General features: G+C 39.6%; 1 protein-coding gene across 1 annotated transcript; it reads right to left on the reverse strand.

The window, feature by feature from the left end:
• Positions 1-236: 236 nt before the first annotated feature.
• On the reverse strand, positions 237-26,574 carry ak6 (adenylate kinase 6). The gene is made up of 6 exons (XM_072388580.1): positions 26,465-26,574; positions 26,280-26,359; positions 24,260-24,352; positions 7,606-7,664; positions 7,070-7,215; positions 237-4,105 (listed from the first exon to the last, which is right to left on the reverse strand). The coding sequence occupies exons 2-6, from the start codon at positions 26,308-26,310 to the stop codon at positions 3,916-3,918; spliced, it is 519 nt and encodes a 172-aa protein (XP_072244681.1). The 5' UTR covers positions 26,311-26,359; positions 26,465-26,574; the 3' UTR covers positions 237-3,915.
• Between the last annotated feature and the right edge of the window lie 32 nt (positions 26,575-26,606).

Below are 26,606 nucleotides of genomic sequence, written 5' to 3' on the forward strand. Positions count from 1 at the left end.
GGGCATATGACATCATTGTGACATGTGTTGTTCTCCATAATATTGCAATTATTAGTGGAGAGCAACACCCTGCCGTACGATTTAATTACCCTGAGGATGACCATCCCATCCACCCTGCAGATGTCCAGGATGGAAGGGCTGTACCTGAAATTAGTTTTGAGTCCAAATAAAATACAGACAAATTCATGTGATTTGATTCTTCTTTATTCCCTAAGAGTACAAAAGCAACAGTCAGGATTTGTAATATAGTTCCAAACATTAACATATTCACCTGTTTCACCATGACAATGCACCCAACTCAACTGGCATTCCAGTCATAGAATTTCAAGGTAGCTTTCTTTTAATCTGCCAATCCAGGTACACCATTTCTTTCTGTTTTATAAAAAAAAGAAGTTTTCATCAGGTGCACCCTGTAAAACTCCTTTACCTACATATGGGCAACATTTAATTCCTACAGTTCTACATACAGATTTAACACAGTATTGACCGAAAATCTCACTGTGTCAAGCTGTGCTGTGTACGTTGATGGACCCTCCTCCTGGTGATGTCTGCCCATGCTCTGTTGAAGAACAAGAATGTTCTAGTTAGCCATTATCTGTGCTCATCACTTCAGTGTACATGTCAAACTCCAAATTCCACTCAAGAATGTAAAGGAATGTGAATGGGTAGAGCACTGCCAGTAGCTATACATAATATTAAGACACACTTCAGCAGGCCCCTCCGGATCTCTCCCTGTGGCAGCAGACAGCGTTTCCTCCTCCTCCTCCTCCTCCTGTGATGTAGGAAAAGATACTGTTTCAGAATACTTTCAACTACCATCTGAGGCAAGATCTGACTATGGAATACTGACAGCTGCAGGGTTTACAATTGTTTCAGTTGGAGGCTGAACTAGGCAGATGACACCATCCATAACTGTTGGGTGTGTGGATATAGATTTATTTAAAAGTAGGCTATACACACACACATATATATTTATGTATTAGTTTTAATTTTCAAAAAAGACTCAAGTGCATACTTGCATCTGATGAAGGCACTTGTGTCCTGGGGATGACAGGCCGAAGCTGATGACAGGATGAGGTTACCGCTGTTTTGGCTGAGGGCCAGCTCCTCAGCCTCTGTCAGAGGTGGTAATGTAACGTCAGTGGAATAGTACATTCAAACTTACGCGTTGACTCGGGCAGCTATTTTTTGCCATGCCGTCCCTCTATCTCTCTCTCTCCTTTGCTGCTGCAGCTGTATTACATTTGCGGCGAAATACTGCGCATACTCGCTGTAGGACTACAGAAGGACCTCCAACTCCATCGCAGTGAAATAACTTGCTCTTTTGCTTTCTGTTGTCATGGTGACTGGTGGTATTGGGGCTCCATTGATGATGGCTTTTTATTATTGTCATGCACGCGCTTAACTCAGGGTGACCATAGTCAGAGTTGATTGAACTAACGCAGGTCCAGCTGTTCTGGAACCGGATACTCCGTTTCCCAGCTCAGAGCAAGTCAACTCAGAGTTCAGGGTAGACTCAGAGTTTGTTGAACCTCTTTTCTGGAATACCCCCCAGGTCAAACCGGTGTTATGCCGAGAAGTGCATGCCTGCCGAGAAAAGCATCCCATGCTGGTTATGCTTTAAAGAGAGTCTGGAATGGAATAATATAACTACATCATAATTTGTTTACCTGATTGAATTAACAGATGCAAAATTGTCTCTAAAATTAAAATAATCAAATTTCATAGTTTTAGGTTCATTTTTAGATTATTTCATCTGGGCTATACTGAGTAAAGATTGTTCATAGAAAATGTCTCCAACCGTCTTTCAGGCTTACTACAAAAGTGTGAGTCACGGCCCTTACTTTGGAATATTTGTACAATAATATCATAATAGGTGAAAGAGATGCTCTAAACTGTACAGTTGTCAGATTAACATAAGTGTACATGTATTATTCATCTACATGAAGAAATGAGAAAAAAGATGAACGAATGAAACACCACTGTCAGCTCAATATCATCACTGTAACCTTACAGGATAAATTTAATAATCCACACCTGAAACGGCTTACGCGCACTCCCGCGAATGGGGACACATTTCTCGGCAGGCATGCACTTCTCAGCATTACACCTTTTAGAAAGAAACAATCGACATTTGTTTATTTTTCAACTTTATTTCTCTTTATGTTTATATTTCCAGCCTCCTCTCACTTATTACTTCCCACCCTTCCCAGACCCAACTAAATTAAGTAGGCATAGAAAAATGGATGGATGAATAGATTCTTTCACAGACTGGTGAAAGAAAATGGTCAGATAAGACCATAGTGTTAACTGTTCATTCCCAATGCCCTGAATTAGCACAGGATCAAGAGAGAGCGAGTAGATCTGTCAACACTAATACTGACTTAAACTTAATGTTTAGGCTGTCATTTTCTAAGAATTTTATCTGTACTCACCAGCATTAACTGATAAAAAAAAACCCTGAGAATTCAGACAGAAACTCAGAATAAGGGCCAGGAGGACGATACACAACAACAAACACAAGAGGTCTGTGATTTCCACTTTGGGTTAGAGACACCAACTACAACTCTGCATCCTGGTCTCAACCCTGGGTTGTCATGTTTTTGGATGACTAATAAATTCGTCCATATTTCTAGAAATGAGAGCCGCTCCTTCCAAAGTGGGATGGATGCCGTCTCTCCTCATCAGACCAGGTTTTCTCCAGAAAGATTGCCAATTATCCATGTAGCCCACGTTGTTTGATGGACACCATCTGGACAACCAGCGATTGAATGAGGACATGCGGCTAAACATGTCATCACTGGTCAGATTTGGCAGGGGTCCAGAGAAAACTATGGTGTCCGACATTGTTTTGGCAAAATTACACACCGATGCAACATCAGTTTTAGCGACGTCATTACTGCTGATGTGAATAACTATCTCCCTGTGTCTACATTCATCATTAGCCAGCAGTTTTAAATAGGATTCCATGTCGCCTGCTCTGGCCCCTGGAATGCATTTGTCTCAAATGCCATTATGGAGTATGTAACTACGGAGTTACCAGGTTTTTTTCTCCATCAAGTTTGTTGCTGAGTGGGAAAATGTAGTAAAAGTGTGGATCACAAAGCTTGACATCAGAGCAACACCTCCTTTTCCTGACCACCACCTGACCACCACCCAGAAATGGAAAACTACATAAAAAAAAAAGTGATCATATTAATGTCCCTAATGTTTCCTCGACTATAGAGACTATAGTGTTGGTTGCAACACAGTAAGAAATTTGATTTTACACATGTCTTGATAAGAAGGGAGAAAACTATTTCCAGACAATTATTCTTTGTGATGATCAGTATTTCTATTTACACTGAAAGGTATTTACATTACTAAAAAGATTGTGGTCGAGCAGTGAGCCAATTTAGTAAGTCAATTTAGCTGGACTGTTCAGCACAGAAAGGAATTCCAAGTCTGTTTGAGAGGTTGATCTTGCTCGTATAAGACTATCACTACAAGTTGTGTGCATAGAAATTAGAGGGCTGATATTGTGTATGTGTGTGGCAGAGGAAGTGTTGCATACAGATCTAAAATTGTAGATTTCCCTATTTTGGATAGTAAAAACTTATATTATAAATATATGGATTGCCAAATATATTTGGAATGCCTGCCCAGAATTCAAAATGAAACAGTGCCTTGACTCATGCAGTTAAACTGGGTTTATGTAGTTAAATGTGTCAGAATGTCACCCAGCTGCTTTACACTGAACCAATTTACAACAACTCCCTCAAACTAAGAGCAGGTGAGTTTGGCTGCTCGAGAAAATATACACATCTGAACATATCAGTCTTCATGATGGGAAAATCTATGAAAATAAACGCAGATTCAAAATGACTATACTGGTTAATATTCCAAATAACTTGGGGAGCCTGCTGCGTTTGGCCTCTAGTTATGGTCCTTTATCCACTGTTCTGTCCACAACAATATTTGTTCCAGGTTTTGCTCAAGATCTTCAGGACTGTTGCTGGGTAACTGGTGGACAATCTCCTCACAGTAGGCATCCATAGCCTCCTCGTAGATGGTCTGGAAGATCTCACACTGGACATTGTCCTGCAGCTTCTTTCCTGTGTAACCCCTGTTAGCCGGACAGAGGACAATAATGAGGAGTCAATAAAGCACATATAGTCACACACATTCATGGAAGAAAGAAAGTAAACCCTCTTTTGTTTCGAAGGTTTTACATATCAGGACATGTTAGATTGTGATGTGCTGGTTTCTTTAACGAGGCAACATTCTGATTTAGCATTATATGAAATAGACTAATTTGGATGTTATCAATAATATCAGATTAAGATTGGCTTAAATTCGGCTTCATCAATGATTTGGTGCCATATAAATAAAACTAAATAAGAATTGAAGTTTGAATACTTGTTGAACTGTGGAGAAATGCATCATCATCATCCCGAAAAATTAGTTCAGCATCACCAAACGTCCTTTTAAATGTTGGAATAAGAAAAGAGTCCAAAATGTCCAAGTCCACCTGTGCAAACATAATGGCTCCAATCTCCCCTGGTCATTTACCTGACATCAACCCCATATCATCAATGATAGTGGAAATGTGCTTGTTTCTTCAGCCAGTCCCCGTTCTGTTTCACTGGACCTGCACCAAACTAAAGTTCCAACATGCTCTCCTTGTTCGATGCAGATTGGGGATTTAGCACTGAATATCACTTTCATCCACAGTCCATGACTGCCTCGCTTCTTATAATAATTTCCATTGTCTCCACTGACAGCTTTCTTGTTGGTGCCATGTTTCCTGTCAGTCAGTAGCTGAAATTATTAGGCTGGTTTAAGTCATATTTATCTGATAGATTCCAGTTTGTTCTTATAAATGAAGAATCTTCCTCACACACCAGAGTAAGCCATGGAGTTCCTCAGGGTTCTGTGCTTGGACCGATTCTTTTTACTTTATACATGCTTCCATTAGGTAACATTATTAGACAGCATGGCATAAATTTCCATTGTTATGCTGATGTTACTCAGCTGTACTTATCTATGAAACCAGATGAAACCAACAGGTTGGTCAGACTACAAGCCTGTCTTAAAGACATAAAGACCTGGATGACTCAGAACTGTCTGCTTTTAAATTCAGACAAAACTGAAGTTGTTCTCTTTGGACCTGAGCGCTTCAGGGAGAAATTGTCTAGTTATATAGTTACTCTAGATGGTATTTCCTTGGCTTCTAGTTCTACAGTGAGGAACCTTGGAGTTATTTTTGACCAGAATTTATCATTTGATGCACATATAAAACTGGTTTCTAGGACTGCCTTCTTTCACCTTCGTAATATTGTTAAAATCAGGAACATCCTGTCTAAGGGTGATGCAGAGAAACTAGTTCATGCATTTGTTATTTCAAGATTGGACTACTGTAATTCTTTATTATTGGGCTGTCCCACATATTCTCTGAAAAGCCTCCAGCTGATCCAAAATGCTGCAGCCAGAGTTCTGATGAGAACTAACAGGAGAGATCATGTTTCTCCAGTTTTAGCTTCTCTTCATTGGCTCCCTGTTAAATTCAGAATAGAATTTAAGATTCTTCTTCTCACATATAAAGTTCTTAATGACCGAGCTCCATCATATCTTAAAGATTTAATTGTAAGGTATTTTCCTAACAGAGCACTTCGCTCCCAAACTGCAGGTTTACTTGTTGTTCGCAGAGTTTCTTCAGTGTTTCTTCAGCCTTCAGTTATCAGGCCCCTCTCTTGTGGAATAAGCTGCCAGTAAATGTCCGGGAAGCAGACACCCTTTCCACTTTTAAGATTAGGCTTAAAACTTTCCTTTTTGATAAAGCTTATAGTTAGGGATAGCTCAGGTAATGCTGAAACATCCCATAGTTAAACTGCTTTAGGCTTAGACTGCTGGGGGACCTCATCTGTCACACCTTTCCTCACTTTGCTCTCTTTTTCCCCAGTTTAATTTCACAATTGATTTTATGTACATGTGACATTATTGTGGTTATTAACTTGTGTTTCCCTGTTCCAACAGATATCCTTTGAATGGCGTTATGGTGTCCCCCCCCCCTCTTTCATTCGTTTGGTTCCCCCTCTTTTCCCTCTTTTCTCTCTTCTCAAACCCCAGCTGGTCGAGGCGGATGGCCACCCTTCCTGAGTCTGGTTCTGCCAGAGGTTTCTTCCTGTTAAAAGGGAGTCGTTCCTTTCCACAGTCGCCTCAGGCACGCTCAGGACGGGAGATTGGACTGAAGACAAGTTTCAGTGCAATCTGTTGGTTTCCTTAGCTAGGATATTTTTTGAATTGGCTCTATGTGAATTAATTGGATTATGATTACAATGAATTGAATTCCAGTTGGCTTGAATTGGACTATATTACTTAAGTGCCTTGAGATGACAATTGTTGTAATCTGGCGGTATATAAATAAAATTTAATTGAATTGAAACAATTTGTTAAGCTCTGTAAGAAGTCTTTTAACAGTAGAAAGTCATATATTTACAACTGTGCTGGTATTTGTTTGAGAAATGCTAATGACAAGCTAATTCTGTAATTTCTTCCTCATTCATCTAAAAAAAAATAAATAAATAAAAAAAAATAAATAAATAAAAAGTTCTTTACTGTCAATTCAGTGTATAGTTTATTTTTTCATGAAATAAAAAAGATGAAGGAATATCCTCCAGTTTGGTGATTCCATTATTTTTGCCAGTGGTTTATATTTGTGAGTTTTCAATGTTGGAAGAACCCTCAAACAGATTAAATGTCTGAATAGTGATGAAAAACAACAAAAATAGGTCCAAGCACCTATTTAAAAAAAAAAAAAAAAAAAAAGTTAAACCTGCATCAAGCAAGAAAACCATGTGGATCCTGTTTCCCCATGACTAAAATGATTTTTACCGTCTTATATTTGGTAAAATTAAAAATGAAGTTTAAATCTGAATAAATTTATATGTATGACACAACTTTGTAACAGAGACATTATTGCTGTTTTCTAAATCTCAAACTGGATGGATGTTCACACATGTACACCTTACCATGATCCTTCACAAGCTTGAAGTGAAATCAGAGCAATATATTTGTTGAGGTTGTTTACCTGCCCTCCAGCCGAGTGTACAGCTGAGTGTTGTCTGTGCGGAGGACAAAGACGATATGGAACCAGCGTTCAGGAAACAGGTCACAGCCATGATAGTCAACAATCACACCACCTTCCGCCATCTTTTCATCCAGCTCATCCACCACCTGCAGGATCCCAAGAAACAATCATTTTGATCAGTTCAAATCAGCATTTATTTTCCATCCACTTAGCTGAATATAATGACAGTAGTTTGTCTACGTGCAGTCAGAGCCTACTCAAAAGCCAACATTTCTTGAGAAACGCAAAATCTAAGAAAGAGAAAATCTTGACCCTTGCTGCTCCACTATTGACATCTATTTAGTAAACCGTCTCTTTTTATTCCCCAGCCATTGTCACATTGCCATACTTCATTTATTCACGCAGTGTTTATCCTTGTTACCAGAGACTTCACAGTCAGAACATAGCTGGCCTTGTCAGAAGGGCTGAGGTAAAAGAAATGGGATTCTAAAAATATTCCTTCCATGTGTTTAAAAGATCAGTGGAACTGAACTCACCCTGTCCTCGTCCAAAATAGGGCACTGGTACTCTTCATCATAGCCATCGTAAAGTTGCCCTGAGGAAAGACATAATTGGGTAGCTTTTAGTATTTATCTGGCAAAACACTCCCAATTATTTTCTATACACAAAGTATGTTGCGCTGTTTGCAGCACTGTGGCCCGAATAATAAAAAATAAAAAAAATCGGACTTTTTTAACATATAAAAACAGAAACAGATTATCAGGAATTGTCAGAGCATGCAGCAAAATTGCTGGCACAGACCTAGGTAACCTCAGTGACTTGCACATGGTGAGGTCAGTGAAAAAAGGCCAGTCTGATACAAAACTCAAGTTACAAGTACGAATTTTGACCCTGTTTTGACATCTGAGTCAATAGCCAATCAGCACGCTGCTTACTGACTTGCCAATCAATCCAGTGCCAAACACACGCCAACCAACCAATCAAGGAGCACCAATTTCTGCCGGCCAGGATCTGAGCGCCAGCGACACCCAGTGGGCACACTTTGGTACTGATGGAGGGAAAAGAGGATGGAGTCAAACGCTCGTGCTCAGATAAGTTAATTAAGGTATCTGCAATTTCACGATATTGTAAAACCAAAAGTTTCTCAATATCGTCATACCAAGCAGTCATATAGACCTAAGGATGTGAAATGATGGCTCTTCTGACAAAAACAGTAGTTTCATGCGTGCATGCGAGAGGCACTCGGCCGCGTCACCGTGTCAGCAGACTGTGTGTGTGTGTGTGTGTGCACGCATGTGTGGCTAGGTTGTTTCACTGCAGTGACTATACTCTGAAGGGACTTACTGTGATTGTGATTTTAATGATGTGTCCTGTCATATGTGTTGTTTTTATGTTGTAACTCCTGGTTGTGAATCTCCTACGGCATAACATAGATACTTGAACTTCAACTTGCACTTGAACCATCAGGAGCACCTGCAGGAAGAGAAACTGAGAAAAACAAACAGCAACCACATACCACAAAACCCAGACAGCCCACCGCAGGGACAATCACGTCCCCACAAGACAGAAAAGGAATGCCCTGGACAGAGCTCCCACGAAGCAAGCAACGCATTGCAGGACCATCCGCAGTCCACCAGAGCCCTCAACTAGACCAGACACATAGCTTCCCTACACCGATCAACCAAGTCCCATCCTGAACATCCTCTGTCCTGTATAATGAGTTCTGTGAAGAAGTTTATATTGTATAAGCTGTAAATTTGGATTTTTAGTCACTCTGAAGGTGTTCAAACATATTTGTGACCAAAAGTTTTGATTAGAACAGATGGATAGATCTGTCTCCCATTTTAAAGGAAAATTGACTCATCCATCTTGGACAGTTATCTATAACTTTTTGATAGCAATTTTGGGGTACGAAGTTATAGAAATTCTGCTACTCTAATAGGAAGTTCTAGTCGAGGAAAATAAATTGAAGACCGTAAGAACCAGAAGGGATAAAGGTACGCGTAATGTAATTTTTATTTCAATGAAGTGAAAAAAATTTAAATGGCAGCAAGTTGAACACAGTTGAACCTGTCTCTGGTGTCAGACCAAATTTTCATTGGAATTAGTGAGAGAAATTGAAAGGTTTCTCTCGCTTCAAGGCTCATAGCTGAAATTCTGTAAATGTGAGCTCTTTAGTAGTTACATCAGCTGAAAGAGGACAAGTGTTCCTACATTTTAAGGTATCATTTGTTTGATTGAGTTAAACAGTGTTAAAGTTAGAGGAATTTGTTTGAATATCAGAAAAAGTTCAAATGATCAGTGTGCCACTGTCTTCTCATTCATAAAAATCAAGGAGAAAAATTTTCATGTTTTTGAAACTGTCATATTTCAAAATTGGCTTAATATTTTAAAAAGCTGAATCATTGGTAATAGCTGAATACCTTGTGACCCGTTTAAAGTTTGAATGGTGTCTCTAGCTGAAAGTATGCTGAAGTAGTTAGGTTGGAAAGAGGAGGAAGAGCTGAAAGCATTTCCCATTCATTTGAATGAAAATTAGAATAAAAGTTAAATAGTTTAAAAAGTATAAAAAGTATACACCTAAAGTCATAGCAATAATCTCCTGAAGGAGCTGAACGTTTTGATACCAAAATGGTTGAAATCGATTTGAAGTATGCAGAACTTGTTAACGTACAAAAAATGTACAGAAGAACTAAGATGTTGAAATAATAATAAAGAGAAACAGGAAAACAATAGTGAGAATGCTTTCCAGAAGTCTCACAATAACAATAGTGGAATGATTTAAACCTATTGGAAAAACAGATGATTTGATGAAAGGACCGAAATTTTTTTGTTTGTTTTTGAAAGTCATATTTCAAAATTGGCTTAATATTTGCTTAATACAAAAATCTGACCCATTACGTAATAGCTGAATGTCTTATGAGCTTTTTAAAGTTTAAATGGTGACTCTAGCTGAAAGTATGTTGCAGTAGTGAGGTTGATAAGAGGAGAAAGAGTTGAAATTTGCCTTAAATTTGAATAAAATGTATTAAAGTTAGAATCACAAAAAGTGAGAGACATAATCTCCAGAAGGAGCTCAATGTTGTGATACCACAATTGTAGAAATCGGTGAAAGATTGCAGAAATAGTTAGGTTGGAAAGAGGAGGAAGTTTTTGAAGAGTTGAAAACACTTTCCATTCATTTGAATGAGGAAAAAAGTTGAATCAAAGTTGAATAGTTTAAAAAGTGTAAAAGTTATAAACACCAAAAGTCATAGCAGAAGTCTCCTGACAGAGCTGAACGTTTTGACATCAAAATTGTATAAATCGGTGAAAGATTGCACGATTGAAAATCGTAGGAGAAAGTAGGAGAAAATAGGAGAAAGAGTTGAAACAATAGATTCCAGCATTCTCACAATAAGTATGCACAATAGCAATATGTGTGCCCCTGCCTTTGGCATTGGCACTCATAATAACACAGACTTGCTTCTGATAAGGGCGGCGCATAGCAACAATAAATAGATTAAAAAAAAAAAAATCTATCACTCTGATGAAAAAGAGTGTCACACCATCAACTACAAATTGGAGCTGTAATACATCATTACTTAAAGACCTTGATTAACCATTAAATATTTAAAGATAGAATGGTCTATATATCTTTGTATATATAGTAATGGCCCACCAGGAATGTCAGCATGTGTTCTCTGGGAAGAAGGAAAAGCAATAATGCAAGGCAAAATAATCTCTTTTTCATCAAATAAGAAAAACGAGGAGGGTTCAACAGTATCGGAATTTAATCATCAGAGGACTGCAGGCTTCCCCATAGGAACACATACTGAAAAGATTAAGGAAAGCTCAACCCGAGTTAAATGAAAATATTCATAAGGAAACACAGTCCCAGAGTCAAAAACTTTGCTTGGAGAACTTGGAACATGGCAACAAATATGGAAGATTCCTAGTCAGCCAATTAAAGCTAACCAAAAAGAAAATCATCACTGTTGAGGACTCAGCAGGAAATATGAGCCTGATGTAATTAATGCATTTTTTAGGGACCTGTACAAAACCTTATATTCATAACAAAATTATCCACCAGATCAGACACTGATCAGTTTCTTAGTATGATCAACCATCCAAAATTACAACATGACCAGGTCATGGCTTTGGATTTATCCCTCTCATAGGTGAACTCCATGAAGCCCTTCAACATATGCTCAGTAAAAAAGCCCCAGGACCAAATGGTTTTCCAGCAGAGTTCCAGAAATAATTTTCAACTAGAATTGCACATACATTTCACAAAATGGTATTACAAGTCAAGGAGAAAGGCAGACTAACCTCAAACATGAACTCCGCTAACATTACCTTCCTACAGAAAACAGGAAAACACCCCGTACTTCCATCCAGCTACCGCCCAATATCACTAATAAATGTAGACCTCAAAATAATCTCTAAACTTAATTAATCTCATAGACTATTATACCATCAATAACTTGGAAACCACAGTCATCTCTATAGATGCATAAAGAGATAACTGGGAATTTTTATTTACAACTTCAAATAAATGTAGGTTTGGGTCATTCTTCATTAACTGGATAATAATATTATATAGCTTCCCAAATGCATGTGTCAGGACAAATGCAGAGGGGCACCAGTTAGGGTTCCCTCACTTTTATGTTTTTTTATTGAACCTCTTGTAGTTGCTGTCAGACAAAATAAAGATATTATGAAATAACATAAGCCTTAATAATGTTGATGTATTAGTTTTCCTCCAGAACTCAAAGAATTCTCTTTTCACAGACAGTCACGCTCATATATAAATTCTCTTCAATTTGTGACTACTCTATGAACTGGTCTAAGACTACAGTTCTGCCCAACTGCAGTTTCAAAAATATGCCCACTACCATTTTACATTCAGGAAATAATACATAATGCGTGCACTCGATGAACCACGGCTGGATGTAGAGCAAGCACTGTGTGATAACCTGGAAATGTCTGACTTTCCATTTATTAGCTCAAGTATCAAACATCACAAATGTCTTAAAATCATTAACATCAGCACCCCTCTGACAGCCTGGTGGAAGTTTCTTAAAATAACCAAGGTCCTCATGTACAAAGGGTGCGTAAGCACAAAAAAGTTCCATTCACACCGTTTCACGTCAACGATCAGATGTATCAAGAGCGGAATGACTGTGGAAATGTGCGGTGCCTCACGCCAACTTAAGGGCTCGCGTGATGTTGGGAAACTGTCCGCAGACTGATGGATGTTCACATTTGAGACACATGAACAATTAACACTGATGAACAATTAACACACCCACGTGTCTGCAATTACACGAGTGGATATAAAAGCATTAAAAACAATGGCTGCTTTAGCGGTATTGGAAGACATTGTAAATGGTGCAATTGAAAGAAAAAGTGTGTTAAGAGACAGAACTGATTTGCTGGCACATGATGACAACTGGCTCATCAGCCGTTTTGAGGGAAATCCTCCTGGAACTGTGCGCAGAGCTGCGACCGGCGCTGGAGCGCAACACAGGTGATGTGCACACTGGGGTTTAAGCAACCGGGGCATTCCAGAGGGAGTTGGCCAACCGATTGGGACGGAAATATCTGCATCTCAGCAGGTCTATCAAATTCCCACAATGCAGTTGAAAAGGCCAACATTAAAGCGGAATTTGAAGTGAGAGCCGGTTTTCCTAATGTAGGAGCTATTGACTGCACACACAGTGATATAAAAGCGCCATCACATGATAAATTTGTATACCAACCGGAAACATTTTCATTCCATCAATGTACAAATGTATGTGATGCGCAAATGCTTTGTGGGGTGGGGCCTGGTTCAACACACGATTCATACATTCAGTAACAGAATTGTTGGGAACACAGCTGGCACTGTGCGTGATGGGTGGCTTCTTGGTGAGTAACTTTATTCGTGCGATTGTCCTAATATTATTACCTATGAAGTGCACTGAGCATGTGCGCCCCCAATTTCTATCCCGTCTTCACAGCATCATAGTCGGTGGTTAAAGTTAGTAACTTTTTCCAGGTTAAACAATAGCTAAAGATATTTCTATCAAGCCCCTGATCGTCTCTGTGTGCAAGTGTTAATAACCCTGTGCATAAAGTGTGAAATGTCTTAATCAGCCTCACCTTTTCCCCGGTGCACTTCTCCTCTAGGTTACTGTATGAACACGTTTGTTGTGAGTTACACAAATATAGGTATTTACCTCGGGGGTAATCAGTGTCACCCATAGTTGTGCCGACTCTGTTCAAACAGGGGCCAGAGCGGGCGACATAGAATCCTATTTAAAACTGCTGGCTAAGGATAAACGTAAATACAGTAAAATAGTTATTCACGTCGGCGGTAATGACACCCGGTTACGCCAATTGGAGGTCACTAAAATTAATGTTGCATTGGTGTGTAATTTTGCCAAAACAATGTTGGACTCCGTAGTTTTCTCTGGACCCCTGCCAAATCTGACCACTGATGAAATGTTTAGATGGTGTCCAGCAAACAACGTGGGCTACATAGATAATTGGCAATCTTTCTGGAGAAAACCTGGTCTGATGAGGAGAGACGGCATCCATCCCACTTTGGAAGGAGCGGCTCTCATTTCTAGAAATATGGACGAATTTATTAGTCATCCAAAAACATGACAACCCAGGGTTGAGACTAGGATGCAGAGTTGTAGTCTTACACACTTCTCTGCGGCTTCCCACCTGATGTTGTCCCCCCCCCCCCTCAATCAAAAAACACAAAAGGAGCAAATCCTCTTGTGCAAAAAAAATTTAAAACAAAAACTTTAACTGAACAAAAACATCAAACTATTAAATGTGGTTTGCTGAATATTAGATCTCTCCTTTCCAAGTCTCTGTTAGTGAATGATTTGATCTGTGATCATCATATTGATATATTTTGTCTGACAGAAACCTGGCAGCAGCAGGAGGACCTTGTTAGCATTAATGAATCAACTCCCTCTGACTATTTAAATGTTCACGTTCCTCCAACCACAGGCAGAGGAGGAGTGGCAGCTATCTTCAGATCAGGGTTACTCATCAGTCCTAGACCCAAGATTAGTTTTAGCTCTTTTGAATCTCTGATTCTCAGTTTTTCCCACCCAAAGTGGAAATCACAAAAACCTCTTGTGTTTGTTGTTGTGTATCGTCCACCTGGCCCTTATTCTGAGTTTCTGTCTGAATTCTCAGAGTTTTTATCCCAGTTAGTGCTGAGTACAGATAAAGTCATTGTAGTGGGTGACTTTAATATTCATGTAAATGTTGAAAATGACAGCCTACATATTAACTTTAATTCTATATTAGACTCTATTGGATTTTCTCAAAGTGTTCACAGACCTACTCACTGCCTTAATCATACCCTTGACCTTGTGCTGACTTATGGCATTGAGAGTGAACAGTTAACATTGTTCCCTCATAACTCTGTCTTGTCTGACCATTTTTTTTAATAACTTTTGAATTTACATTACTTGACTATACGGCTTCTGAGAAGAATTTTACATATAGAAGGTGTCTGTCAGAGAATGCTGTAACCAGGTTTAAAGAGTTGATTTCATCATCCTTTTCTTCACTGCCATGTGCTGATATGACAGAGGACGGCTACCTAAATTTTACTCCAGTAGAACTTGACTCTCTTGTTGACAGCACTATAGCTTCAATGCGTTTTGTGTCTTCTCCCGTCCCGCAGGAGAAAACACGTCATTTTATAGGCTATTGATAAAGAGATTCACGGACAATTGAGAAACTTCTCCAAATATCACACTTGCCTTGCTTTGTCTTTGTGCTGTTCTTTGAGCTTCCTTTCCACATCATTTATTGACATCCTGTCGCTAGGCTACATCCCGATCTCACAGTGTTTTTAGCCGCCAGCCGCCAGCAGTTGACTCGTGAACGAATCAAAACTGTTTCCTGTGCGAGGAGCAGTAACCCGAGGAGTTGACTCGTGAACGAATCAAAACTGTTTCCTCTCCTGCTGACTGAGTTTATGCAGCTGCCGCCTGCCATGTGGCGAGAGAGGGTACTGCATGGAAATTAATGAATAATTTCTGTTTCCTGTCGTGCTGACTGAGTTTATGCAGCAGCCGCCTGTCATATGGGGAGGAAGGGTACTGCGTGAAAACGAACGAATCACTCACTGAGACTACTCGTTACTCCCGAGTCATATACAAGATTAGTTAATATCGAACAAATCGTTCGCGACCGACACATCACTAATGTTTAGCCGTATCTCCTCATTCAATCGCTGGTTGTCTAGATGGTGTCCAGCAAACAACGTGGGCTACATAGATAATTGGCAATCTTTCTGGAGAAAACCTGCTCTGATGAGGAGAGACGGCATCCATCCCACTTTGGAAGGAGCGGCTCTCATTTCTAGAAATATCGACGAATTTATTAGTCATCCAAAAATATGACAACCCAGGGTTGAGACCAGGATGCAGAGTTGTAGTCTTACACGCTTCTCTGCGGCTTCCCACCTGATGCTGCCCCCCCCCCCCCCCCCCCCCCAATCAAAAAACACAAAAGGAGCTAATCCTCTTGTGCAAAAAAAATTAAAACAAAAACTTTAACTGAACAAAAACATCAAACTATTAAATGTGGTTTGCTGAATATTAGATCTCTCCCTTCGAAGTCTCTGTTAGTGAATGATTTGATTTGTGATCATCATATTGATATATTTTGTCTTACAGCAACCTGGCTGCAGCAGGAGGATCATGTTAGCATTAATGAATCAACTCCCTCTGACTATTTAAACGTTCATGTTCCTCTAACCACAGGCAGAGGAGGAGGAGTGGCAGCTATCTTCAGATCAGGGTTACTAATCAGTCCTAGACCCAAGATTAGTTTTAGCTCTTTTGAATCTCTGGTTCTCAGTTTTTCCCAAAGTGGAAATCTCAAAAACCTCTTGTGTTTGTTGTTGTGTATCGTCCACCTGGCCCTTATTCTGAGTTTCTGTCTGAATTCTCAGAGTTTTTATCCCAGTTAGTGCTGAGTACAGATAAAGTCATTGTAGTGTGTGACTTTAATATTCATGTAGATGTTGAAAATGACAGCCTAAATATTAACTTTAATTCTATATTAGACTCCATTGGATTTTCTCAAAGTGTTCACAGACCTACTCACTGCCTTAATCATACCCTTGACCTTGTGCTGACTTATGGCATTGAGAGTGAACAGTTAACAGTGTTCCCTCGTAACCCTGTCTTGTCTGACCATTTTTTAAATAACTTTTGAATTTACATTACTTGACTACATGGTTTCTGAGAAGAATTCTACATATAAAAGGTGTCTATCAGAGAATGCTGTAACCAGATTTAAAGAGTTGATTTCATCATCCTTTTCTTCACTGCCATGTGCAGATATGACAGAGGACAGCTACCTAAACTTTACTTCAGTAGAACTTGACTCTCTTGTTGACAGCACTATAGCTTCAATGCGTACAACACTGGACAATGTTGCCCCTCTGAAAAGGAAGGTAATCAGTCAGAAGAGGTTGGCTCCTTGGTATAATTCACAGCTGCTTTAAAGCAGACTGAAGAAAGCTGGAGAGACAGTGGCGTTCCTCTAATTTAGAAGAGTCTCAAAGATAGTTTAATAACGTATAAGAAAGCCCTTCGTAAAGCTAGAACTGCTTATTATTCATCATTGATAGAAGAGAATAAGAATAACCCCAGGTTTCTTTTCAGCACTGTTGCCAGGCTGACAAAGAGTCCGAGCTCTGTTGAGCCATGTATTCCTTTAACTCTCAGCAGTGATGATTTCATGAGATTCTTTATCAATAAAATTGTTTCTATCAGAGAGAAGATTAATGGAGTCCTTCCCACTATTATCACCGATGGCTAATTGGCTAATTATCGACCTATATCCAATCTCCCTTTTTTGTCTAAAGTTCTTGAAAAAAATAGTTGCAGTTCAACTTTGTGATCATTTACATAGAAATAATATGTTTGAAGAGTTTCAGTCAGGATTCAGAGTGCATCATAGCACAGAAACAGCACTGGTGAAAGTTACCAATGATCTCCTCTTCGCCTCTGATAGCGGACTTGTTTCTGTGCTTGTCCTGTTGGATCTCAGTGCTGCATTTGATACAATCAATCACAGCATTCTGTTACAGAGACTTGAACATGTTATTGGGATTAAAGGAACTGCATTAGGCTGGTTTAAGTCATATTTATCTGACAGATTCCAGTTTGTTCTTGTAAATGAATAATCTTCCTAACACAAATCATGGAGTTCCTCAGGATTCTGTGCTTGGACCAATCCTTTTTACTTTGTACATGCTTCCATTAGGTAACAGTATTAGACAGCATGGCATAAATTTCCATTGTTATGCTGATGATAGTCAGCTGTACTTATCTATGAAACCAGATGAAACCAACAGGTTGGTCAGACTACAAGCCTGTCTTAAAGACAAAAAGACCTGGATGACTCAGAACTGTCTGCTTTTAAATTCAGACAAAACTGAAGTTGTTCTCTTTGGACCTGAGCGCTTCAGGGAGAAATTGTCTAGTTATATAGTTACTCTAGATGGTATTTCCTTGGCTTCTAGTTCTACAGTGAGGAACCTTGGATTTTTTTTTTTAAACCAGAATTTATCATTTGATGCACATATAAAACTGGTTTCTAGGACTGCCTTATTTCACCTTCGTAATATTGTTAAAATCAGGAACATCCTGTCTAAGGGTGATGCAGAGAAACTAGTTCATGCATTTGTTACTTCAAGATTGGACTACTGTAATTCTTTATTATTGGGCTGTCCCACATATTCTCTGAAAAGCCTCCAGCTGATCCAAAATGCTGCAGCCAGAGTTCTGATGAGAACTAACAGGAGAGATCATGTTTCTCCAGTTTTAGCTTCTCTTCATTCGCTTCCTGTTAAATTCAGAATAGAATGTAAGATTCTTCTCCTCACATATAAAGCTCTTAATGACCGAGCTGCATCATATTTTAAAGATCTCATTGTAAGATATTTTCCTAACAGACCACTTTGCTCCCAAACTGCAGGTTTACTTGTTCCCAGAGTTTCTAAAAGTAGAATGGGAGGCAGAGCCTTCAGTTATCAGGCCCCTCTCTTGTGGAATAAGCTGCCAGTAAATGTCCGGGAAGCAGACACCCTTTCCACTTTTAAGATTAGGCTTAAAACTTTCCTTTTTGATAAAGCTTATAGTTAGGGATGGCTCAGGTAATCCTGAAACATCCCATAGTTAAGCTGCTGTAGGCTTAGACTGCTGGGGGAGCTCATCTGTCACACCTTTCCTCACTTTGCTCTCTTTCTCCCCCTGTTTAATTTCTCAATTGATTTTATGTACATGTGACATTATTGTGGTTATTAACTTGTGTTTCCCTGTTCCAACAGATATCCTTTGAATGGTGTTATGGTGTTTTTCCCCCCTCTTTTCCCTCTTTTCTGTCTTCTCAAACCCCAGCTGGTCGAGGCGGATGGCCACCCTTCCTGGTTCTGGTTCTGCCAGAGGTTTCTTCCTGTTAAAGGGAGTCGTTCCTTTCCACAGTCGCCTCAGGCTCAGGACGGGAGATTGGACTGAAGACAAGTTTCGGTGCAATCTGTTGGTTTCCTTAGCTAGGATATTGTTTTTGAATTGGCTCTTTATGAATTAATTGGATTATGATTACAATGAATTGAATTCCAATTGGCTTGAATTGGACTATATTATTCATGTGCCTTGAGATGACAATTGTTGTAATTTGGCGCTATATAAATAAAATTGAATTGAATTGAATTGAATTATACAGAACAGAGGATGTTCAGGATGGGTCTTGGTTGATTGGTGTCGAGAAGCTATGTGTCTGTTTGAAGTGTTTTGATTTAACCATAATAGGTCTTGGTACGTGCCCATTGGGTCTCTTCGCTCCCAGTTAATAACAATATGAAAATGTATGAAGAGTTGCCCCTGTGGCTGCTTTACAGGGTGTCTAATTGAGAATACAATATGCATTCAAAAAGTTTTACAAAAAGAATGGGGAAAAGTTCTCAGAATTATCAGTGTTCTGTTCAGTACATACAGTTGGTACTACAGGTATATCCAAACAACAGGTGTTGGACTTAAACAGTCAATCACCTGGGTGAGTCAGAACTGTGTGCTGCATATTGGCCAACACCATCCTTCTGCCTTTAGGTATACACAGTCGAATACAGCCAGTGGTTCCAGAACAGATTAAAATAATCAATGAAGCCCACATTATTTTGTTCTACAGTTGGACTGAGAAGAAGTATAGTAGTAGAGAAGTATACTGAAATGGCCAATGACGTGATCTATTGTAGGGATGTTGGCAGAGAGAAAAACTGACTTTCCAGACAAGCTCGGCAGCTGGGTAATGTGAGATTTGGTCACCTCAGACTATAGAAGAGCAGTGTCAATTGTTCCAACATGAACTATAATTGAGGATATGGAAGAAGGGAGAGATAGTAATACATACTGGAGCTTATTCGAAATGTTATGGGCAATCAGTGTTGATTGGAAGGGAGGACCTAAGGTTGTTAAGGCAATTCATAGAAGCTAAAGCATCACAGGTATCATGTTTACCGACTGTAGTTGTGAGTGGGGGGCATCAGAAGACTTGACGGCTTGAGGATTATCTGTTGTCTCAGATGGATCAGAACATTTGGATTACTGTGGATCACATCTTCCATCAGCAGTGCTGGGAAAAGGGCTTTGTCATCAGAGCAGTTTGAGTGTTGAGCTTCAGATGTGGTTGACCAGCACCTTTTGAAATGTTCCTAGGAGGCGCTGCCCAGTCCAGCGAGCAACCAACAAAGTTGTCTATGAGTTTTCTCCTTGTCCCTGATCTCCAATTCCAATTGATTGATGCTGTCCTTAAGTCCCTGGTGAGCCTTATTTTCCTTTTGAGTTCACACTTGTCGCCATTTTGGAATGTTTCTCTGGCATAGTAAGCATTTGAATCGGTATAACAGCATGAGTTTTAGAATGTCAAAGTCTGGGGGACAGAGGCAGTCTGACTGTGAAGCTTTGATACATGCTTCAAACCAGAAACTACAATTCCATAGAACCACTTCAAAGCTTCAAAGCTTGCTTCAGTGTGGGAAAAAAAAAACATGAAACATACAACGTCCGAAGCATCAACTGCTTCATTCCCTGAATGAATCACCTTACTGGTGCGCAATTCCACCGTGTCAGGTGATTCACTGGCACATGGACCTCTATTAATATGGCCACAAATCTAGCACTGACCTGCCATTATTTGAATGACTCTAACAAGCTGACCACAGTACTTTTGGGAGTGCAGCCTTTCCAAGAAGCTCATACAAACGGTAACATGACTGCTACTAAGAGGTCTCTCATAGAGTAAGGGGGCATTGAAGGTAAAGTGACCTTGATTGTAACAGATGCAGGAGCTAATGTGGCTGCCTCTGTCAGAGGTATACACCAAAGACATGCCATTTGCTTTGCTCATTCACTGAATTTAGTGGTTTAGAAGTCTCTTGATGCATCTCCTGGCCTCGAAAACCTACACACAAGGGCAAGGAAAGTGGGGGCATACTTCAAAACCAGCCCGACAGCAAAATAGAAGCTCAGAGAAGTGCAGGAGCAGATGAATTGACCAATAATGAAGATTTAGGAGGTGAAACACCACAGTATTTATGCTATGAAATTTTGATATCTCGATTATAGTGACCAACTTATCACGGTTAACGATATTATCGCAAGATTCAAAAATATCAATTTATAAAAGACACATATATTGAAATATTTTCACAAAATCTTGTAAGGATCTTGTGTTGGCTCCGCTCAGTGGAGCACACAAAGCCAACAGTAGACTGGGTGCCTTCAGTTTCGTTTCATTTGGAGACACTGAGCAACACAGCTGCTAATATGGCTAGTAGCTGCTTAGCTAGTAGCTCCTAAGCTAGTAGCCCCTAAGTGTCTCAAAACAAAAACAGAAAACGTCTTTGCATTTTAGGATGATAAATACTGCTTGAAACTTTGGTATACATCATTGACAAGTTACCAACAAGTTCCACAATCTTTCTAAAGCCGATGTCCCTCACATGATGTATTTGAACTGACGTTCGCTTACCTTGCATTGGCTGTAAAGCTGTGAATGATGCTCACGGAGATGGGCCAGTAGATTTGTAGTGTGATTGCCTTTTGCAGCGACTTTTTTCTTGCATGTTCTGCAGAAAGGATAATTGTCCTCCACCAGTTATCCTTCTGCATTCTTAAAAACCCAAAATATGCCCATACCTTGGATTTCGTCCTTTTAGTGGGGTGGAAAATGTCCTGCGTGCTGTCAGCGCTTTTCACCATGCTTTTATTGTCGATGCCTATGTTACAAGCTACGTATTCATGCGCTCGCGAGACTTGGATGAGGCTGTTATTGCATATCCCAATAATCCACCGAGATAATGAGATTAATTCAAACATAAACGGTAATCTTTATAGCATAACATTTCACCGCAAATTACCGCAATACCGGTAAGCGTTACATCCCTACTATGCTACAACGCCTTTTTGAAGAGAGACAGTCAGTAGGGATCTTGCAATGCATGCAACCTCTGTCCTCTGAGGACAATGAAACAGCTGCTGTATGCCTGAAATCGCCAGCCCCCTTTTACCAAGTAATGATCGAGCTGTCAGAAGAGAAGAGAGGGAAAAGGTCATCCCAATTCAAAAAATGTTGCATGAAACAACGGAAAACACAGGCCACAACACTGCTAAACAACTGGGACAGGGCTTGTTGTCAATTATGCTAAATAAGTTTGACAGTACAGAAAATCAAACAGCAGTGACCTTTTCCACACGCTTAGATTCTAGATTCAAAATCATTGGGTTCTACAATAAAGTACAGGCCCCGGCTGCAGTAAAACAGCTGACAGCATAATGCTTACAGTTGATAAGATGCACACCATCTGACACACAATCAGAACAACAGCCCTCCACATCAACTCAACCAGCAAATCTTGAAAATTCCCCATCCACATGTAAACTTATGAACAGTTAATTGATAAATTGTTGGACAAAATAAGTTTTTTTTTTTTTGTTTGTTTTTTAAAAAGGATACAAATTGAAACCTTTCAGTACTGATGACTGTCATCAGACTGTTTGTCTTTAAGATTAATGAACTAATTAAGGTCTTTCAGACCCTTGGAAAACTCTAGACATCGATGCTTCTGAAGGAAGGAGGTCAAGGAATGCCACAGCAAATGCTATAGTGGACGTGACATGATTGATCCACCACTGGAAATAGACCCTCTGGTTTACTGGATGAATGATCTAAGTGTGTATCATCATCTATTTCTGCTGGCAAAACTATTTCTATGAATCCCAGCTTCATCTGTTCCTTGTAAGTATTCTCAAAATATGGAGGGGAAAAAAATTGACTCAATCCAATTCCACTGAAAAAAAAACAAGTTCCTTGATAAAAAATCTTGATCCCCATCCCTCATAATAACCCCCAGCCATAGATACACAAGCACACCCAACCTGTGACATATTTTCCCAGGACATCCTCTATTTCCCAGTCACTCCATCCCCAGTTACACAATACACACTCATCAATCTTTATTTGTAAAAATTAGGGCTGGGCACAATAACAAGTTATTTTTGCGTTAACTAATGAATTCATTGTCGCGAGCAATTATTTGTCTCCCATTAACGCAGTTTTTATTATTTTTATTGTAAACGGCTTTTATTTTGAAAAAGTCTATTGTGAGCGAGCCTAGTATGTTGCTTCCTGCTGCGGTGGTCACAGGAAACAGTCAGAAAAGAAAAGAATGGCAGATGAAGCGGGCTAAACAAACATGGAGAAGGTTACGGAACTTTTACATGGCCATTTTCACTTCAAAGTTTTTCCAGAAGGCGCAGTTGACAGGGCCAAAGTTATTTGTAAGCACTGCAACGTTGAATTGTCTTATCACCGGAGTACTTCAATCATAGGGCTGTACAGTTCCAATAAAAGTGCGTTATATGCTACTTTTGAATTGATTATTGGATTTTCCCTATGACAATGCGATTAATCATGATTAATCACAGGAAATCATGCGATTAACGCGATTAAAGAATTTAATATTTGCCCAGCCCTAGTAAAAAGATAATATATGTTTCATACATATACCGTAAATTCCGGACTATAAGCAGCTACTTTTTTCCCAGGCTTTGAGCACCGCGGCTTATAATACGGTGCGGCTAATGCATGTTTTTTTCTTTTTTTGTCATGCCGCCAAAAACATTTTGCCTGTAACATTAGACCAATAAAATTAACAAACAGTTCACGGTGTTCCAACGAAATTGTGTCATGAATCAAACACAATTACACTACAAAACTATTGTAAATCGGTCATTTGTACTCACCCTCAACATGGAAAACAAACTAAGAAATGCATATCATGCAGCTTCAATCTGAACTTCGGCGATCAATCTGAGATGAGACTGTGAGAGCGACAACGAAGAGAGTGAGGTGAGTTACGAAGTTCTGAGGCTGTTCAAGTCGGACACTGAAAAAGATGACTTTGATGGTTTTAGTGCGCAGGAGGAAGATGAAGAAGGTGATCAATGACTTTTCCTGGTAGGCTACTGTCTTTTTTTTTTTACCCAGCCATGTTCAGGCACTGTTTGAAAAAAAAGCATTTGCAGTATGGTACATTTAATGGTATGTATTTGTTTATGTTATCATACGTATTTAATTAAAAGTTTAAAAATCCTCACATGTAACATCTTTCTGTGTAAATATCTCATATTACAATGTGGACACCTGCGGCTTATAATCTGGTGCGGCCTACATAAGTACAAAATGGATTTTCTTTTTAAAATTACAGAGTGCAGTTTATATTCAGAAGCGCTCTATAGTCCGGAATTTACGGTACATATATGCTTCCTGTCCACCAACTAGCTTGCCAAATTTGACAGCAGCCTTGCTTATTGCCAGGAGATGTCACTGTCACAGAAGCTTCAAAAAATTAACCCATTTTTTCTAAAAAAGTTGGCACAAGTGATTCAGTGCTTTACTAAAGCTTAATTTGCCCATCACTGGGCAGAGTTGTAAAGGCTGCTGACTGGCTGCAGTGCGATGCTTCCTACTGTTGCTCAGAGTGACAGCAGTCAATGCAAGGCCTTTTAGAGCAGCACAGCTTTTCAGCCAAGGCCAATATATGGGATACAACAGAAAGGGCTCCACATTCTGTAGGAACCTCAGCAAGTGTGTGGTGTTTACTGCTGCTACTTTTACCTTCCTGAGCCAGGTCTCCAATGTTAACATATGTCAACCCTGTCCGCTTGGCCACCTCCTTCCCTAAAGTTGTCTTTCCTACACCAGGGGTTCCTGTGGATGTAAAGATCAGAATCAGCTTTATTGGCCAAGTATGTGAACACACAAGTAATTTGACTCCATTTTTTTTCTTAGCTCATGATGTACATAAATGTAAACATAACAAACATTCAACAATAAAGAACAAGGACAACAAAAAACAATAAGTTAAAGATAAATACGAGTGTTACGAGTAGATCCTTTCAAGCAGGGAGGTCTAAAGTCGGTCCTCGAGGGCCGCTGTCCTGCAGGTTTTAGACGTTTAGACACAAGCTTGCTAATGATGCCTTGATCTGAATCACGTGTGTTGAAGCAGGGAAACATCTAAAACCTGCGGGACAGCGGCCCTCAAGGACCAACTTTGGACATCCCTGCTTTAAAGTCTGCATTTAGAATTGACAATTTGCTGATTATGATGATTTCCAATATGACATTCTCTCAGGAATGAGGGACTCACTGAGGTCTGAGACTTTTTACTGACTCGGATCTTTTACTCTCGAACAGTAAATTGAACGAATCTTTGAAAGAGTCATTTAGTTCATTTCCCAGCAGGTGGCGCTGTAGCCCTACTGTGGGCGTTGCACAAAATGGCCACGGTTCTAAACACTTAACACTGAAGGCAACATAGTTTGCTTCCGCTGAGCTGACAAAGTACAAAACACAAAATGCCACAAACAGTTCAAACCATGTGAAAACCTGGGAAAGCAAATACACAATAAGGTGACTTGTGTCTGTATCCTCCCTGCCATTGTTGTTTAAAGCCCGACACTGACTCAGTAGCTGTCACGTGACAAATTAACGAACGAGAACGATCCGTTCAGCCCTGTCACATGACAGCTGGTAGAGAACAAGTGAATGTAAAACTCACATTGATTTTGACAATTAGTAACACAATTAAGTAAGAAATAAAGTAACAATAAGTTGCTTAAAATGTTACATGGTGCATTTATTGTGTCCTATTACTATTATTATTATCATCATCATCATTATTATTGTCATTATTATATTCTATTATCTTATGGTAGAGTATAACACAAAATAAATATGTTATCATTTTTTTAAGTATTTATTCACATTATTCCATTATCATTTATTTACACACTTCCCGCAGTATATACAGAAGAACACTATACACCTCGACAAGAAGCGAAGACCACTAATTAATTATGATTTCATGACAAATGAATGAACATCACAAATCAGACATCATTCATTTCCTCCTTCGTTTCTCAGTCCACAGCCCAGTAGCTGAGCTGCAGTCACATGACAAATGAACGAAAGAACGATCCGAATGAACGATCCAGTTTGTGAACGAACTGTTGTGCCTACTGCTCTTCAGCCTGAGCTGACTGTCACGTGACAAATAAACGAGGACCCGAGGAGTTGAGTCGTGAACGAATAATTTCTGTTTCCTCTCCTGCTGACTGAGTTTATGCAGCTGCCGCCTGCCATATGGCGAGGGAGGGTACTGCATGAAAATGAACGAATCACTCACTGAGACGACTCGTTACTCCTGAGTCATATAAAAGATTAGTTCAGATATAATGAATCGTTGGCGAACGATACATCACTACTCTGTACTGAAACTCTTTTCTTCAACTAGTTAAACATTTTTTTAAAGACAGTAACAAGTTCAAATGAGTCACATTCATTTTTGAGTCAATATTTTTTAGTCAAAATATATGTTTACGCAGCGGAAAGGCTGTAAATGTCTGAATTTCACACACGTAGAGAGTGCTTTCTGTGTACGTCTGTGTTGGCTAATCTGCATGTACAGTAAAAAGAACACTGGCATTAAACCTTAAGGAACAGTGTTCAGCATACACTCTGCAGAGAATACAACAACTCATGGCAGTGAACATGTGAACAGTGTGTTTGTAGTTACAGTTTCACAGAAGAAGACAGCAGGGGAGCCTCTTGCCAGGCAACACAGGAACATCACCTGTTAGCAGAATGTTGGGTCGCTTCGTCATCCTCACGGGCTACCTGCGTGCATCCGACACGTGTCTGGTTAATGTCGATCTGAAAAATTAATAATCCTATTATTCCGTTGCTTCTTTTCAGGTCAATTTACATTTCAGTTTTTACAAACAACAACAACAACAACAACAACAACAACAAACAAACCAAGAAAAAGCATGGAGCCGAACAAAGACAAAACTTGGGTGACTGCTTGATGTTGCGAATCAACCGAGCAAACGTCAACAGGCACTGCCGTAAACTGAGGTTTTACGTCAGTGTTACGTTAATCAGTCTGTTTATTGCACGC

Source organism: Leuresthes tenuis, unplaced genomic scaffold, assembly GCF_036924035.1.
Source record: "Leuresthes tenuis unplaced genomic scaffold, fLeuTen1.0.hap1 SCAF_6, whole genome shotgun sequence".
NCBI classification, from domain to species: Eukaryota; Metazoa; Chordata; class Actinopteri; order Atheriniformes; family Atherinopsidae; genus Leuresthes; species Leuresthes tenuis.